This window comes from Diuraphis noxia, unplaced genomic scaffold (genome assembly GCF_037042655.1).
Source record: "Diuraphis noxia isolate RWA-SAM2 unplaced genomic scaffold, SU_Dnox_SAM2 contig0005, whole genome shotgun sequence".
Taxonomy (NCBI): domain Eukaryota; kingdom Metazoa; phylum Arthropoda; class Insecta; order Hemiptera; family Aphididae; genus Diuraphis; species Diuraphis noxia.
In genome coordinates this window covers 9752471-9771162 of record NW_028301715.1, presented here as the reverse complement: position 1 = coordinate 9771162, position 18692 = coordinate 9752471, and the positions used below count along the sequence as shown (strand labels likewise).

Genomic DNA, 18692 nt, shown 5'->3' with positions numbered 1-18692 from the left:
TTTTTAATATTAGATATCTCCAAGAATATAATTTATATTTAACCATGATTACCAGTTAGGATCAAAGTAGTTATTATTAAGTAACTTAGATCTACAAACATACCTTTATAATACTATCAAAAGTGTTTCGTGAACATTAAACTACAATAGATATAAATTACAATAACGAAATACATCCGTACGAGACGCATACAACTCACAAAATATAAATAAATAAAATTATCAAGAACAATTATTTACTATGTTTTAAATATGTATTACAACTTAAAATGTTCAATAAATATATAATAGGTATAGTGTATTATTGCGGTTTTTTGTATACTACATTTTATACAGGGAAAATATTATTTATCTCATAGATACACGTGAAAACGCCAATACGTATTATAGAACTTACATTTATGTAATCGTAATGATTATTTAAAGTGATTTAAAATTAAAATTCCTTAACTGAAAATCTTTCAAATATGAAATAACTTTCATCGCTTGATTGTATTATATTGTTTTTTTTTCATTATAATTAAACGTATCTTAACTACTCAACCACGATTTAATGCGTTGGAATTTATGGATAGCTTTGTATTACGCAATGTTTAATAAGTTCGTTTTTCTATATTTTACAGGAAAAAACTAAGCATAATATAAGACTTTACAATAAATTCTAATCAAAATCCATTCAAACCATAACTCTCTTATTTCTCGTATGTCTTCTTTAACTAACCCCAGAAACCCTCCAAGGAGATTAAAAAGAAAATGACCAAGAGACGCCCTTGCCTTATACAAAAAATAAAAATAAAATAAATAAACGGTCTCTCAATATATGAACCCACCAAATTAAACAGGAGGTACTGTTGATGGACGGTTTCCTCCCTTAATCCAATCAATTCATATTTTTATTACTATTATTAAACAATTAACTTATTGTGCTTTATGTATAGATTGTAAGTTAGCATGTATAGATTGTAAGCTTAAAAAAAAAACATTAGATTTTTTTTAAATTTAGTAGGTACAGTGTATTAAATTACATTAAAATGGTAGTTATGTAAATACGAAGGTATAACTACTAATTATAGTTATAGACTTTTAGTCAATTACATATATTTTTTTTAAATTTAATACTGTTAATATTTTCTTTTTGAATTGTGTTTTTCTAAACTTTTGAATTATTAAATTTACATTTATTATTTCCGTAGTTATCTTCAGCCCATCTTGATTGACTTGTTATATTATTGTTCATGAATAATTAAATAGTTACTGAATGGATTATTTCATTGTTAATATTCTAGAGTCATATTTGATATTATATTAAACAATTGATGATTTTCAGTGATAAATAAAAAAAATTGTATTGTCTGGAAAAATATTTTATCATGTTCCAGAATTATATAAATATTTGCGTATACATAACTGTTATATGAAAAAAGTTATATCGGTTTGTATTATATTATTTCTTGATTAATATTTAGATATTAGTCTTAATTTTTATAGTTTATTTATGTTCTGTCATACATTTATTTTCATAATAAGTAACATATTGGAAACTTTTTATTTAAAAATGCAACAATTTAATCTTGTGCATAATAATAAATACACTGGACCTGTAAGTAAAACAAATATTTATGACGAGACTTATTAATAAATTATTGCTATCGAATTATTTGATAACTAGCTTCAGTATTTATGTAGACATGTTAGTTTATTAACTTTAGTTAAATTTAATTTGATATCTCATTTCAAAGTGACCTTACATCTAATGATACATTTTATTAGCTATTATACCTACGCTTTTCGCATACGTAAATCTCGATTAAGTGAATGTAAAACATTCAGTAATAAATATACCGTATAGGCTATCTATTGTTAATGATTTATAACGTAAGAGTATTATAACTTATTCTATTAGTATAGTTAGATATAACTTTATTATATTTTTATAATTTATTTATAACTATAATCGTTCATAACATTTATTAAAAACATTTATTTTTTATTAATATAGGTAGATATTTACAACATATTTTTAACACTTTGATTGATAGCAATATATAATTATACGTTTAGTAAAGTGATTTATTCATGCGCGCCACATATTTAATTAATAATATATTACTTTTTAAATTTAATAAATTCCATCTTTATTTTTATATAAATGTGAATTATTATTCATTAATTAATAGACACGCCATGCAGTTTAAAAGTTGAAACCGCATAAATTATGTTTTCAGGTGCTGATTATTGTTTAGTATAATATATAACACCACCAGCATTTTATTTTTTAAACAACAAGTGAAAAAAAAAAAATACTGAAGTCGACGATAAGTTATTGTTTCTTTAGCACCTATAACTGTATAGATGTAAAAAGAAAAATACAATCTACACTCTGTATGAAAATCACCTTTGTGGTGAAAAGCAGTCCCCTCCCCCCATTTTAATTTTGCTCGTTGACATTGAAATATGTTCAAACACAATACTGTACAATAGAAAATATTAATTTTGGTTAATGAACGGATCGTGGGTTTTGTTTCAATGGGTTGACAGCATCGGCGTATTGTTTGCATGACGGAGACGGTCTCTGCTCGGTATTGTCCAAACGATCGTCCCGTGCTCGGTTTAGAATTTTAATAAATACATATAATAATATAATATAATAGTGTATTATGCTACAAACACCGTCGTGCTTATACCTATATGTATATATTTTAATCTCTACACTGCCAATTGAAATCCGGACTATAATTGCGTTCATTTAGACTTCTTTTAAACTATGCGGATATAACAGTTAACGCCAATCTAATGGACGACGACGACGACAATAATATAACGAAACGTTGACCCATACTGGTCCTTTTTTTTTTTTTGATTATTTTTTTAGCACTTACACGCGACAATTCAACAGTTTCGTATTCGAATTCGTTTAATTCGAAAAAAATACCAGTCTGTTATCAAAGCAAGTTAAATGTTTACCGTCAAACGCCACGATAATACGTATGATAGAATCTGTGTGCAGTATATACTATGATGGCGTATGCGTGCCAAACGTATAAAACGTCGTGTAACACTACAGTTGAAAACAACTTGCACGGATAATATTATTATTATTATGGTTGCGACGTACAATATTAAGAGCGTGCCGAAAAGTCGTGTTGACAATATTTGGCATAATACCACTTTGCCGCAGCAGAAAGTGCATTCAAACGGTGGTATAAAATGGATGCTCTTATATGAGTAGGTATTCATGTGAATTTATATTTTATGGCGAGCATTGTTGAATTCCCTCTTTTGCTGCTGTACCTACAAACGAAAGTAAAACCATAAATAAACTCAAAGAACACGTCGTCGTTGTCGCCACTAAAGCAGACTTCAACGTTTCATTCATTGAAATTCTCATCAGAAAATATCTGTCTAGTCAGTCTATATTATGATATTATGTTTATTAATTCTCCATTTTATACATCGTATATAAAAACAAAATATAAAATATATGCTTCAACTAATATATGAAAGGAAATTTTCAATTATGTGAATTGGGTAAAATGTCATCAGTCACTGTACCTACATCTATGTTTGTTTGAAAATCATGTTAATTTTACTTCATAGGTAGCATAAGATAGCAAAGGCACACACACACATAAAAACGTTTTAGTATTGTTTATGTCTATAGGTAGATAAAAACTGTTATTTACACAGACAATTCAATGTCGAATGAGATACCTATTTTGTTCAAATACAATAATTTATTGTGGTCGTATAATCAACCTGCGGAAACGCACTGATCGTACGCGTACCGGTCGCAGTTGTTAGCTCCCGGATGGGTGACCACTCGGGATTTTTTTTTTGCAAAATATCCTTGCCACACATACACAAACACGTGTTACACCCTACCAACACCCTACCAACTTAAAAACTTACTAACAAAAACATACAAAAATAACCACTACACCCCACACCCAATGACCTATGCTGCCGCGGGTTTCCCATAATAATACAAATAAAAAAAAAAAAATTATAATTTATTGTAAATAAAGCGCATAAAAACATTAATACCTATATTATGTAAAATTACTCTTTGGGCCCTTTAAGGTATTTGTTTTCAAATTCACAATTTTATTTATCCATTGCAAGATTTTTAGAGATAAAAATTTAATATTAAAAGTGAAATTATTTATAACTGATGGTGTATAATAGTATAATACATTTAGTTACGATTTATTTATTTAAACTAATAATTAAATCTTATTATAACTTCGAAGACACGTGTCGCTATCGTATTTTTTAGTAATTATAGACCAAAAATAATAAACATAATGATTAACATAGGAATTTAAATTATAATATATGAGTAGGTAATAACGATATTTAAATTATCAATTTAGTATACAGTTAAAACCGCAACAGTAAGACATTCTAAATTTAAATATTTTCGAGCTTTAGATGTATTTATTAATAACATAAATTTGCATTTTCTTCTAAAATTCAAAGAATTAAATTTAATACATCACAAATGGTTGAAACGAGACAGGAGAGGGCCAAGGTTATCTACTGATATATAATTACTAATTTGGTTAAGATAATAAAACTCATTTTTTTTTACCGAAACTATTTGTTTACACGTAGACTATTTGATTATCAAATATTATGGTAATCTAGAATTTCTGAAATATGGATTACAAATACAATATTATTTTTCTTTTTGTAGATTTTATGGTCAACGTTATAGCTAGGTACACTTAAAAATTATAAAACGAATGGCCATGACTCTGAACAATTTTTGCAACGGATTTCCACTTGTTTTTAAGAATGCAGTTATGTATGGTGATCCGCTTCACAATTAAAGTGACAATTTTTATGATATGCAATTCGATGAAAAATCGCACACTCAACATAATAACTTTACTTATTTTATCATAGAATCTACTTAAGTTTTTTAACGTATTTATTTTAGAATGATTGTGCTTTCAGTCACTATTCGTGATGTTTTTCGCAATTTTCTACGGGTATATGCTTTAGCGGCTAACTGTAGCCAGTAGGGGGGCCCCAAGTGGTAACGTTTTTTAATGACTTAATAATTTGGAAAACAAAAGAATTGTATTGTTTCAAAAATATGCTATTGTATAGTATTATAATTTAAAAGTGAATACGTCAAATTATGTATATATTTTTTTTTAATTACACGATAATTTACTGACAATAATTGAGTTTACCTGGCACGTCAAATAGATTATTACTCGGTAGGTACATAGTACATACATAGGTAATAGATACTTATTAAAATTCTTGCTACACAGGAACACGCAAAATTACCGAATTGATGGTTTGCTTTTCACCGATACCCATAAAAAAATTCACTCGTTACATTATAGATAAGACGTTTTATCTGTAATTTTGCCAAATTTACGCGTAGGAATAATTTTTTTAGTATTACCAAATATAGTTTACAAATCTGCGCGTGTCTGAAGATTAAGTTTAATGTTTGTGACATAATCTCTATAATTTACTTAAAATAGAATCAATTTGTTTTTCTATTTGTCCGGATTTAGGGTAGGGTAGATGACTTAAATATCATGATATCTCTATACCCGAATACCGTTTGAAACACGTGCCGTATAAATTATAGTATGCATTACTCGTAAGTCATTACCGATATTTAAAATTATTTTTCCACTTATCTGACTTTTTAGTTTAAGTTTTAAACTCACTCTGATATAATATAGTATTACTTTTTCCTTAAGAGGACGTCACACCCACACACGTGTTGTCTCCGTCTTACAAACATACATCATAGCAAAAACTGTTTTGTGCATCCAGACTTTATTCCCTCTGTATAGTGTATTTATTGCAGAATATAACCAAAATAATTGCGTAACGCATAGGGATAAGGACTTTTTATTATTTGCATAACATAAATGCAATTTAAGTTATCGGTTTAAAAATATTAGATTTTTCGTTTGGTTTTAATTAATTATATTTAAAGTTATTGGTTAGTATTATATTATATATATAAAAACGCTATGAACAAAGTTCTTCCCTATGCAATGTGGGATTTTGGTAATTCTGCAATAAATACAGAGGGAGTATACGTTGTACGTTTGTTAAGACGAAGATAATACAAGTGTGGCTTCTTTTTAAGTGGATGTGATACACACATATATTGTCACCGTCTTACAAGTGCGTAACATAGCAAATTTTATACGCTCAGCAGATCATGCACTAACTTCGTTAGTTTAAAAATCAGAGTGAATTGACCTGTCATAAAATTTAAAGATAAGAGTATTATTTAGACGACCGCATGGGCTTTTTATTATATTTCAATTTTGAAGCGAGTTACAAATATTTTTTTTAAATTGTAAATTGTTTGTATATCATAAAACACTCATAACTTGCTTTAAAATTAAAATATAATAAACAACCCATGTGATGACCTAGATATATTTATATAAGAGTTCAATTCACTTTAAATTTTAATCTAACGGAGCTAAACGTGAACTGATGAGGGTTAAATGTACTATGTTATACACTTGTAAGACAGAGACAACACTACGTGTCGGGACGTGGCGTTTTCTTAAACCTAAAATTACTAAAAGTAAATTAATAATCGATGATTATGCATTTGTATATTATTTAATATTATTTAAACGTTTACCTATTTTATTTATGTTATAAAATAAACCTATGCTGTAATGACGGACGTTTGGATAAAATATAAGCCAAAACAATAGTTACGTTCACATATAATAATAAAATTTGTTCAAAACGTCCATCGTTTGAAATTTCGTAAACGATCGACTGCGTCGATGTAATATTATTATTATACACGACCGCTGCGCCGAACACCAAATAAATAGGTATACCACTATTACCACTATTGTGTACGAGAACTCTGTCAGTATATTATTATCATCATGATAATAGTAATATAATAGTTAATATATAACATTATGATAATAATGAAATGATATACCGATGATTTGGTGTACGCACATGATAATATGTCTATATTAACATTTGACATTGGAATAGTGAGTACCACGAGTGTATATTATTATTATTATTATTGGTCGGTACTCATAAACATATGTTTATCGTTTGGTTAAGTAAATGATCGATTGCGTATGTGTAATAATATAATATTATTATTCTAAGCGATCACTGCGGTCAACGTTAAATCAATACCAATATTGTGCACGAAACTCTGTCTGCAGTTTGTATATAACTGCCATCGTCGTTATGATATATAGCTAATATAATAAGATACCGGAGGTACAATAACGATTCGAGGCGTTTGGGTATATTTCGAGTGCGGTAAATACCAGGAGTATACCTGCAGTGCGCGAGCACAGGAACCGCAGCATATACACATATATATATATAGACGGCTGTGAGTCGTCATCTGCAGCTATTTAGCAGCGATGTGCTGGTAAACGGATTCGTTCGATAGGTTTTTTAGCATTCGAACGCAACACATGGAGGTCGACAGAGATATAATCAATTTATAATAATGTTGCGTATATGCGGCATGCGATATGTGTGCCGACGACGTAGCTAGGTATATCATAATGTAATGCGCACCATAATAATATATAATATACGATCGTCGGCAAATATCCTTGGCACGGCCATATAATAATATAATAATAAAATGTGTACGACGACGACGACTATTATAATTATATGTATACTGCTCATATATTTAGGTAGGTAATTATACTATAATGATGCGACGAACAATCGTCCGCGATGAGCTTTCCTCCGGAGAATCCATCCGTTTACGGCGATCCGCAGCGAGACGGCAAAGACATCAGACCCATTCACCCCGTCCATCCCTCGCGAAAGAGGGTAGTTTGTCGAATAGTTAAAATATCATTACAGTCGAATGTCGATGACTCGAATAATATTTTCATCCCGTCCCTTGAAGCGTTTTTAACCGCGCGAACTTTGAGGTATTATACGTAACTCGAAAATACACGTCATGTCGAATTTATTTTCACTCCCCTTGCAGAGATTCGAGTCATCGAGCGAACTTGAATGTTTATTGTTGTTGGACCCGATTTATATGTATATATACCTATAGGTGCCCACGGTCTGCAGTCGAAGCATATTGTTATCATATTGTCATTATAATGGAGGTACGTACGTTCTGCGATAGTTATGACGGGTCCTTTTCATACTTATGTCTCGGCGTCGTGATTCTGTGATTACTGATGATGGATTTTAGGGTTTCGTGTAATATAATAATATTATACAGTGACTGGCCAGTGGCCGCTGAGCGAGTGCGAGTGCAAACGGGACTTAACCAGTAATCGTATACCGCAATGTCAGCGGAAGTAAATTCATCGCTATTCGTTCCGTATCCTCCGGCTATAAGCGAACGCAGAAGGCTCTCCCCCCCCCCCCCCCGATTATCGATGTATAACGATTTTCCAAACACACACACACACACTCGGCGGCGATTCCACTCCGTCCAAGGATCATTAATAAATGATATTGTTTCCGGCTGTTAATTAATAAATGCGGTTTGAAATGCGATCGAAGTAATGTAAAAACATACAATATGTCGTTACCTACATAATAATATGATATTATAATATTATAATCCGGATCGTTTGTTATTCGATCTGGCAAACTACACTATAATATTATTGTTATTTATTGCATTTTTTCCCCCAACAAAACGTCTACAGCTTATCAGATGAATGAATTATGGCGTTCAAAATCTATTGAATATGCAGCACTAGTTTCAAGTCACGAATTATTCAACTGTCAACTTTGATGTTTCACATCAATATTATTCGTACATTATGCTATTCGTTTTATACTTTAGTCCAATTATACAATTAATGAAACAATGTATTCATTATTTTCAGTACTCATGTCTATTTTCTTGTATTAAAAAAAATTTTAATATCCAATTATATGTTTGAAATTTTAATATTTATTTTAAGCTAATATAAAAATATATGTATAAATTTATTGAACACTTTCAAATATAATTCAAGAAAATTAAATACAAAATAAATTCATACAATCGCTTTTAAAATAGAATTTTTAAATTTATAATTTTACATTGTTTCGTTATTTTTGCAGGTAATGTTGGAGTTTTCAAAGATGACAAACGAACAGAAAAGACACATGAAGATCCAGTTTCTATGGCCATCGGCGAATTCGGCCGATGGCAAGCCATGCTTACTTTAATTTTGTCCTTGTTAAATTTGCCTTGTACATGGCACATATTCGTACTCACGTTCCAGGGGGCGGATACCGACTTCTGGTGTACACCGCCGCCGGGTGTACTGAACCGGATATCTGTGGATCAATGGAAAAATTTAAGTGGTTTAATCCCCGTATCACCTACAAGCAATGTAAGTTACAAAGAAAATTGTAGAATCAAAAACGTTTATATATGCGAATATATTATATATATATATATTATATATATAAACTCAACATATTATTGTTATTTGTTTAACCACTAATAACATAAAACTATGGATAAATGATATTAATAGAAAAAAAAAAAAATACATATAAAACGAAACACCGGTATCTATCTCTGTAAATTTATAAAAAATGTTTTGATTAAATAAAATAATATTAAGTTTTGGAAAAAAACTTAGTTTAGTATTGAATTTTAGATAGCACTATTTTATTTTAGCGAGAAAGTTAAAACACCGATGTTTGTAGTTTTAAGATCCTTGACTACGATGGTCGTCTAAATAAAACTATAAAAATAATTCAAAGTTATTATAATATTATATAATTCTATACAAGGTGTCAAATTTTGGTTCAACTCGTGGGACATCCACGAATGCATTGTTATTTTATCTGTCAAAATTGTTTTTAGTTGTTTAATAATTATTATTAATATAATTAATGAGGCTTATAACGGATTTTATTTTTCAACCTTTTTAATATTACTACTTTATAATTATAAAAGCTATATTTAAAATAGTATATGTGAAATTGAACCCCAATAACATGGTTTTATTAAATTACATTGTTTTTTTATTAGTGTACAGATTTCTAAGTATATTTGTATTTTGTACATAGGTTTCAGTATACGATCCTTGTCGTTACCGCGACTTAAACTACGAAAGTTTACTTAGTAATTCTAGTTACTTAGAAGTATTAATTAAAAGCAACACAGATCATCATGAGCTTAAAACGTGTACTTCGTGGCAGTTCAATACTACTGAATTTGGCGATACAATCTCTTCTGAAGTAATTCTTATAGCATTAAAAGTAAATGAGCATTTTTAATTTATTATGATACTCGCATTTACAGTGGAACTTAGTATGTGACCGAAAAGAATTAAAAAACTTTGCCGAGATGATGTTCTTGATGGGTGTTGCTTTTGGAGGTTTCTTCTCAGGACTCGTGTCTGACAGGTAAGTCAAATTTTGACAAGTTTAAAACATTTACAAGCGAACAACTATTCATAATATGATAATCTTTTTGCAAAAAGGGTATAAACTTTTAAACAGATTATGAAAATTATTTAGATGAACATTAAAATCTTATTATTAAACACAGGTAATAAAATTTGTTAAAATATGTACATGCCATACTATACTGTTTACTCGTATATAAAGCTTGAACATGCAAAATGAGCAGTGTCATAATATTCTGTTTAATTTATTCGTTTAAAGTGATGTTAGTTTACACTGTAGTAATATTATTATTTATTAAACAGTAAAATATAATGTACTGTTGTAGATATTAATAGTTTACAAGCGTACCTACCCACATAAATAACGTAAGAAAAAATAGAAACGACCAACATAATAATGGAAAGTTCAAAATGTTATATCATTTCCTTTATTTTTTTTTCATTTCCTTTTATTTTCAACCATTATATAATTTAATATCTTTATTATCTGTTCCGAAGTTCGTAAAATTCGTTTAAACATCACGTATACCCGAATACGTAGGTATTATTGTTAATACTTGTAATTGTAGAAAATATAAATTAGATTTTCGGTAAATTCATTATAAACATGTTGTTTTCTTTTTTTCCTTTGGAGATTTAGAGGGATCATTTATTGAAAGAACATTGCGATTCGTTATTAAATTGGTTTAAAATACCTACCCACATTTAATTAAAACATTTTGCTTTATTTTTTAGATACTTAACGAATATTATATACTTGCAAAATATAATATTTTTTTTTTGCCTGTAGATTTGGTAGAAAGAAGACGTTGATGGCTTCCTTAATTATGCAGTTGGCTCTTGGTATTTTAGTTGCCATTTGTCCTTGGTTTGAATTCTATCTGGTATTGAGATTTATTTTGGGATTTGTCTGCGTGAGCATCGTCTTTAGTGGTTTTGTGCTGTGTAAGTGTTCCTTATATAATAAATTATTGTTCAACGGTGTTGATTTGATAATGGATTTTGTTGAATAAAGGTATGGAACTGGTCGGTGGTAAGTGGTTGACAATCGCTGGAGTCCTTTACTTGCTCCCAGTTCCGATGAGCTACATTATAATATCCGGAATCGCATATATATGCAGAGGGTGGAGGTTATTGCAGTGGTGTGTCACGTTACCTGCTGTATTTTTCTTGGTTCTGCATTGGTAAGTCATTAAAATATAGAGATATGGCAGAAATATTTTTCTATTCATACGGATTATCAGGTTTGTTCCCGAATCACCGAGATGGTTATTGGCCATGGGCAGAGTGGAAGAGACTATGGAAGTTTTGGAAAAGGCATCTAAAATCAATAAGCACCCCTTGCCAGTGAACATGGACAAAATTCTTAAGCAAGTGGGTTAAAAATTAAAATTACATTATTACACCAGTTTAATTTTTTTACGATAAATTTATAAATTTCATATTTTATTGGTTTAATGTTAATGATATTGAATTTAGTTCAAATGTATAATATGCACACTGTACTTAATGTCAATGTTATTACTTGTCTCTGTCTCGGTGGAACATTTTTTATGTTATATATTTCATGAGTCATATTAAATAAATAATCATTTTTAGTTTAGTATTATTATTTTATTTTATTTTAGCTTTTTTTAGATACTTGTTGAATATATAATTTTTAAATGTACCGTATATTTTTTTTTCAGAGTATTAACAAATTCGAAATTAATGGCAAACCTAAAGTACGAGTTTCAGATTTATTTCGTACCAAAAATATCAGAAAAATTTCCCTTGTCTTATACATACTTTGGTTCAGCCTTTACTTGGTATACTATGGGCTTGTACTTAATCTGTCTAATATCGGTGGAAATATTTACATAAACACTATAATATCAGGTAATTTCTATAGTAAAATCATACATTTATTTTTCCTTTTGAATGTAAAATAATAATAAATATGTCAGCGAATTCTCTCTTTCTCTCTCTCTCTAAATATATATATATATATATATATATATAATTAATTACAAATCAACTGTGTTGATAAGTTGTACAATTATTTAAATGTATGTAAATATGCAACAAAAAATAATCAAGTTGGATTTGAATTTAGGTTTGGTTGAAATACCAGCAATATTGATTAGTGTGGTAATATTGCTCAAAATGGGCCGAAGAATTCCATTGTGCCTTACCATGGTAGCAGGAGGAATTGCGTGTTTGCTAACTACGATTCTACCAGCAGGTATTTATATATTTTATTTTTTAAATATTCGATACGCATTTTTAAATACATTCAATTATATAATTAGATACGGATGAGTGGATATCGCTATCGTTGGTGATGGCTGGCAAATTTTCCGTGTCGTCGTCAAACGTTATTATGCCTCTCTATACGGCCGAATTGTTCCCAACCGTTATAAGGAATTTAGGCGTGGGAACTTCAAACATACCTGCAGGAATCGCACTTATTATGGTACCATACCTTTGGAATTTAGTGAGTCCAGTGAATATATTTGCTCTTGAAATTTAAATTTTATGCTAATTATTTGGCTATAACCATCTGTTACAGTCTCCATTGAGCAAAGTCTTACCGCTATTAGTACTGGGAACAGTCAGTGTCATTGGTGGCTTGTCTGTACTTATGTTACCAGAAACTGGCAGTTATCTTTCTGATACATTAGAGGAAGTAGAGGATTGTATTAGGTAACTTAAATAACAAAAAATTGAAAAATAAATTTACTTATAGTATTTGTTTTTGAGATTTTACTATTTTTATCAAAATTAATATTTTATTTCAGCTCATCAAATAACACACAGAAAAAATATATCGATACAATAAGTAATAATGTACAAAATTCACAATCCGAGAAAGAATAATTCCTTCATAGTAGACATTATACGGTTAATTATTTGTTCATTAATTTGTCTTCCTAATCGTTTTATTACGCTTTAATAAGTATTATAAAAACATATTTTTTTTTATTCATTCTGCATATTTCTGTGATAATTATCTAAAATTATAGTTGATCAATAAGTCAACGAAAGTAATACATCGATGAACTATATTATGTTAATATAGTTTTATATATATATATAAAAAAAAAAATAGAATTAAGTAAGTTTTCGTGAATAACTGTACAGACTTTGTCAATTTTTTTTTTACAAATTATTATCTATGGATAATATAAAATATATTGTTAGACATACTTGACACTTGTTATGTAAGTTTAGTTATATACTTATTTTTATTATATATAATTACAATTATTAAATAAAATGTATATATTTATAAGCTTAAATTCATATAATACATATTGTATAATATATATATATATATATATATATATATATATATATATATATATGTATAATGTATATTTAATATTAATATGAAAAAACATTAATTTTAATCATAATATTTTAAGATAGATAATAACATGTTGTTATTATGTTTTTGTTAACCCCTAAAGTATTAAAATAATAGATTTATGAAAACTTGTATTATATAATCTTAAAATATGATATTGGAATAATTGACCAAGACTTAATATAAATATATTTAAACACTGCTAATTATATTTTTATTTCTCGTAATGTTCTATATACATAGTTATATAAATACCTAGTGCGATTTGATATTCAAAATTTTACCAAGTTTTTATTAGGTACTACAAATAAAGATAAACAAGTTAGATACCCACTACATAAGTGCAGAAAAGTGGGTCACAATAATCTAATTGAATTTAATATTCGATTCGGTCGGTTCTTGATATTTGAATGTATTTCATTTTTAAACTTCGAGTACCTGCGTATACAAATATCATCAGTAAAAATAAGATTAATTTAAACATTAATCGATATAAGTGCAAGTTTGTTGCAAGTTGTTTTGGGAAAATATTTAAAGAATAAAAACGAGGTATCCTCATAAGTCATAGGTTTTCATATTTTTTATCGCCGTAACTCGATCGTTCAACAGACGGAAAGAAAAAATATATTTTCAGTACGAAAAATTGTCTGTTTGAATTCCACTAGAATTTCTTTTTGTTCACATTTTTTATTTTTATTCATTTAAAATCTACATTGAGTTAATGAATAATAAGTATTTTCAGTGGCGCCGAAGTCCTAAAAATCTAGTAGGGCGAAAAATATTTCAAGAGGTCCAACATCTTAATATCGGAAAAAATGGCATACCGTGGAGAGGAAAATGGTCAATATGAAGTGGCCCTATCTTAAATTTTCAAAATATGTCGGGCCATGGCCCGACCTTAATATAGGGTTCGGCGCCACTGAGTATTTTTGTATATTTAATTAGTTGGTTTCGATAATATTTTCCATTTATCGGCTGTTATAAAAACGTCTATTTTTAAAGCGTTACAATATACATTTTATTTAATTAACACGTTTAAATTGACATTTGAAATTTGGATTTGTTGGTTTGTAAATTTTTGTGTGCTTTCGCTAATAGCTATTTTGGTCCGGACACGGTGACTTCACAAATATCGGGTAAATGTTAAATGTCAGTCGGATTTCCTGCCATCTGATACGCATTGTGGTCTGTTTATTTCGTTATGTTATTAGTTATTAGTTATTAGTTTTTCAGTGTTGTTATTGGTTTTTTGACATCAATTTATTTACAATTTTTCAAATGTACTGTAATAAGTTTTTTGAATTAAGATCTTTTTCAAGTATGATTTTTCAGCGACGTGTGTTCCATCGAGAATATAAGCATAACCTAACCGTCCTAACCTGTACCTACTCATAAGTGATATTAAGAATGCAGTTTTGGGCTCACAAGTAATATTCACTGTGTCTTATCCACCGTTATTATTTGGCGTGTTCTATAAACATCATTTAATTTCGAAAACAAAAAGTCAAAGTTATTACCCTAGTGTAAACTTAAGTGGCTATTAAGAATACGATGTATAGCACATTTTTATTTTGGTTTTATGGCCTTTTATAGTGAAGCTCTTTAAGAGGGTCTGTTGTCAAATTGCCGAGAATACCGTATTATTTACTGCTGCTGGAACAGAAAGAAAAATAAAACCAACTCCCTCCTTCTTCCACATCGCAATCTGACAAGCCTAAATAAAAAAGTACTCTCACTGGACTTGTAGAAACGTATGATTAAAAACAACATTTCGTTCTTACACAAATCAAATTTAGACGAGCAATGGCCCATAGAGCAATGCCTGCAATATTTTAAAACGAATTTCTGTACTTTATTTCAAAAGTTAAATTCGTTATAAGGAGGTACCTAAATAATTGATTAATAATATAATTTGTAGACCTTAATAATTAATAATTATTAGATTATAGATTTTTTTTAAATTTTTTTATTTATAATTAAAATATTTTTTTTAAACATTTATCAACTATATATATTTACAATAATTATAATATTCTAATTGAAATTTAAAATTTGGCATTTTTTAATTAAATAATGGATTCAGGCAGGTACTACGTGTCGTAGTCGTTATTCGCTGAAGTAAAATTATAACAATCTATAATCGTTATTAATATTGTCGTTATTTCTTTTGTAAGTAAATATATTATTTTTTTATATTCAAGACTTCGAACACGAACATGTTGTAATTAGAATGAATAAATAAAATATTATACAAGATTAAAATTACGTTAATTAGTGTGCAAATTATTGTGCTCATTCAATTAATTACTTTATGCGCCATGTACAACATCAAATTAAAAAGCAAACAGGATCAGGGACCAAGACAATTTAGTGTTTCTAACTTGTTTCTTTTCGCTTAGCAAAAAGATAGTTTAGCCATGTATTTTATTTTTATTAAGTACAGTGATGAATAATCGCATTTAAAAACGATTCCGAATGGAGCCTATGTTACTATAATGGCGTAAGCTCGTCATAATAGAATGATTTTAAACTTAAAGTTTCTTATAAAATGTAAATTTAATACATTTCGTTATGTCTATGTTACTTAGATACGACTTATTTAAAATAATTAGTAATTATTTTAACTTTTAAGACTTTAGGATTATTATATCTTTTCGAATTTCTTCAAATCAATCAATTTTATTTTATGAGGATGCTCGTAGATGCAAATAATTATCTTTTGTTCTTCTAAAGTATTAAAAGTTTTCCTGTAAGTATTTAAAAAATGAACTCCTTAAAGTGCATTAATTCTCTCTAAATTAATAGCAAATATATACTATGGTCTATGGAAGGAAAAAATATCATTGTGTAAAACTAATTCATTCGTGGTACATTCAGAATAATTTTGTAAATTGTATCGTTTAATGTTTATAACAGATTCGCATATTGTTTGACCAAAATTATTATCCAAATTTGGTGATTTATCATCATAAGTAATAATATCTTAACCAACGAGTACCTTTTTAGAATTTGGTCGAACTTGAGAATTAGAAATAAAAATATTAAATATATGTTCCCACATGGTACGGTGATTATAGCCATGGAAGTATATAATAATAGTTACAGTCAATTCAATTTTTTTTAAATTTATGTCTATAATTAAAACACTTCCTTTCAAGTTTATCAAACTAATTTAAACGTTAGTATTATCATTATTTTCATGTTTGACAACAGTTAATAATAAAGTATTGGTATATTCATAAATACGCTGACTTCGAGTAAATACTGATTTGGCCGAATCGTTCAAGTAAATATAGGTACCATCTGGATTTTTGAATAGAAATATGTTTTTCTAGACCTTATCTCAACCGAGAAAATAAATTGCTTCTTGTGTATATAAGTAATGCACTACCTCAATGAACAAACCGGGATACAGTGTAGTGTAGTGTTCAGTACCCATCTCATGTTGTTAAATTATGCAATGAAACGTGGATTGGAAAATCCGTGGTAAAACACTGTCAAAACTGTTTTGAATATTTTATGCGATTTCTATTTTATTTTTTCACCCTACCACTTTTCTCTCTATAGCTACAGAAAGAGAAATGTGTCGAGGAGCCGTTCATTTTTGTTATTTCATGAAGGGCGACAACACGTGCTCGAGAACGACGAGTTTACAAAAAAAGTACCTTACTACTCGGGGGGTGAATGTTTAATGTCGCGTCGCAGTGCCATACTTTCTACTAGTTAGAACGACCATTTCTTCTCTTTTGCCCTCCCCTTTAACGCCTACACAAAAACGTCCTTGGCTAAACCTACATCAAAACTTCCGATCATGGACGTGCGTAAAACTCGACAGCCGACGATCCTCATGGCGTGATATATAAAAAAAAAGTTTTCTATACCTACTATATTGTTTGCACTATGGACCATAGACTTGAACTTATGAAGGATTTAATATTTAATGAGCTCCATCAGAAAATGACCTATATTGAATTTAGTAGGTCCGTTAATAGTTATGAGTTGTATTATATTGTAATATCAGTTGCTTATTGTTTTTACTTTATATTTATTGATACTGTAATTGGTATAAATTAATTTAAGTGTAAATTAATGATTTATCCGAAAAAATTATTTTTCAATTGAAAACACTTATGCGAGAGAAGTGGATATAGTGGCAGGGAAATATTTTATCCCGGTGAAAGTATTTATTATTATACTGTTCTACTATTCAAAGCATAAGAGTTAAGATAACGTAGACAATAAATTGTGAAATGAAAGATAACCAGGAAGATGTATATTTAAACTGTATGGAAATATAATTTACGGATTGCGTATGGAAATAAACAGGTTGTTTCTGAAATGGTTGTGATAACTAGAATATGCGTACTCGGTGTGACCCAATGAAGATTTTTTTGAAATTATTTTCAATCTCCAAAATCTGAGTTTAATCATCTTACTTTGAGAACATAATCTTAAATGTGAAAATTAACACTCAAGTTGTATTTTTTGCGAAACTCTCTTACAAATCGAGGTGTCACATTATTTTTACGTTTGTCGCGCGTTTTTCACGCTCGAATCGCTGACTATAAACAAAAATGGTGTGACACATCGATTCGTATGAGAAAACTAAAAGGTAAACATTGTTGATAGTTATTTGTTTTCATTTACCTTAAGTATATGAAATGTTTATCTTATCGAGTCAAGATAATTATGTTACTGTGATATCCAAAAACTGGAATTTCACTATAATTTTTTTTTTTTATTTAAAAAAAAAATTTACAATCTATACCTACCTTAGGCACAATGAGTAAATGTGAAACAGAATATATATAAGGTATCAAAACAATTAATATTAATAATAAAAAGAGTTAACAATAAATTATATAGTACATGTTACGTTTGATGAGAGCAGCCACCCATTAATGACACTCTCGCTCACTATAAATAGGAACAAAAATAGTTAGTTTCATTTATCTCTA

The 18692-nt window shown here is 28.8% G+C and overlaps 3 protein-coding genes across 6 annotated transcripts in view; 1 reads left to right on the top strand and 2 right to left on the bottom strand.

The window, feature by feature from the left end:
* LOC107165004 (organic cation transporter protein-like) overlaps positions 1–15785 on the top strand; it is a 62029-nt gene extending 46244 nt beyond the window's left edge. For all 4 annotated transcript variants that reach the window (XM_089228567.1, XM_089228568.1, XM_089228569.1 and 1 more), the window contains 11 exons: positions 9082–9356; positions 10045–10215; positions 10280–10383; positions 11176–11330; positions 11401–11569; positions 11630–11759; positions 12074–12263; positions 12481–12609; positions 12677–12861; positions 12937–13070; positions 13166–15785. In XM_089228567.1, the coding sequence (XP_089084693.1) occupies positions 9082–9356; positions 10045–10215; positions 10280–10383; positions 11176–11330; positions 11401–11569; positions 11630–11759; positions 12074–12263; positions 12481–12609; positions 12677–12861; positions 12937–13070; positions 13166–13244 (1721 nt within the window). In that variant the 3' untranslated portion in view covers positions 13245–15785. The remainder of the gene's footprint in view (positions 1–9081; positions 9357–10044; positions 10216–10279; positions 10384–11175; positions 11331–11400; positions 11570–11629; positions 11760–12073; positions 12264–12480; positions 12610–12676; positions 12862–12936; positions 13071–13165) is intronic.
* LOC107165019 (nucleolar complex protein 4 homolog B) overlaps positions 1–18692 on the bottom strand; it is a 567342-nt gene that overhangs the window by 63914 nt on the left and 484736 nt on the right. The gene's annotated exons all lie outside the window — the stretch shown is intronic.
* LOC107171280 (uncharacterized) overlaps positions 1–18692 on the bottom strand; it is a 71068-nt gene that overhangs the window by 24756 nt on the left and 27620 nt on the right. The gene's annotated exons all lie outside the window — the stretch shown is intronic.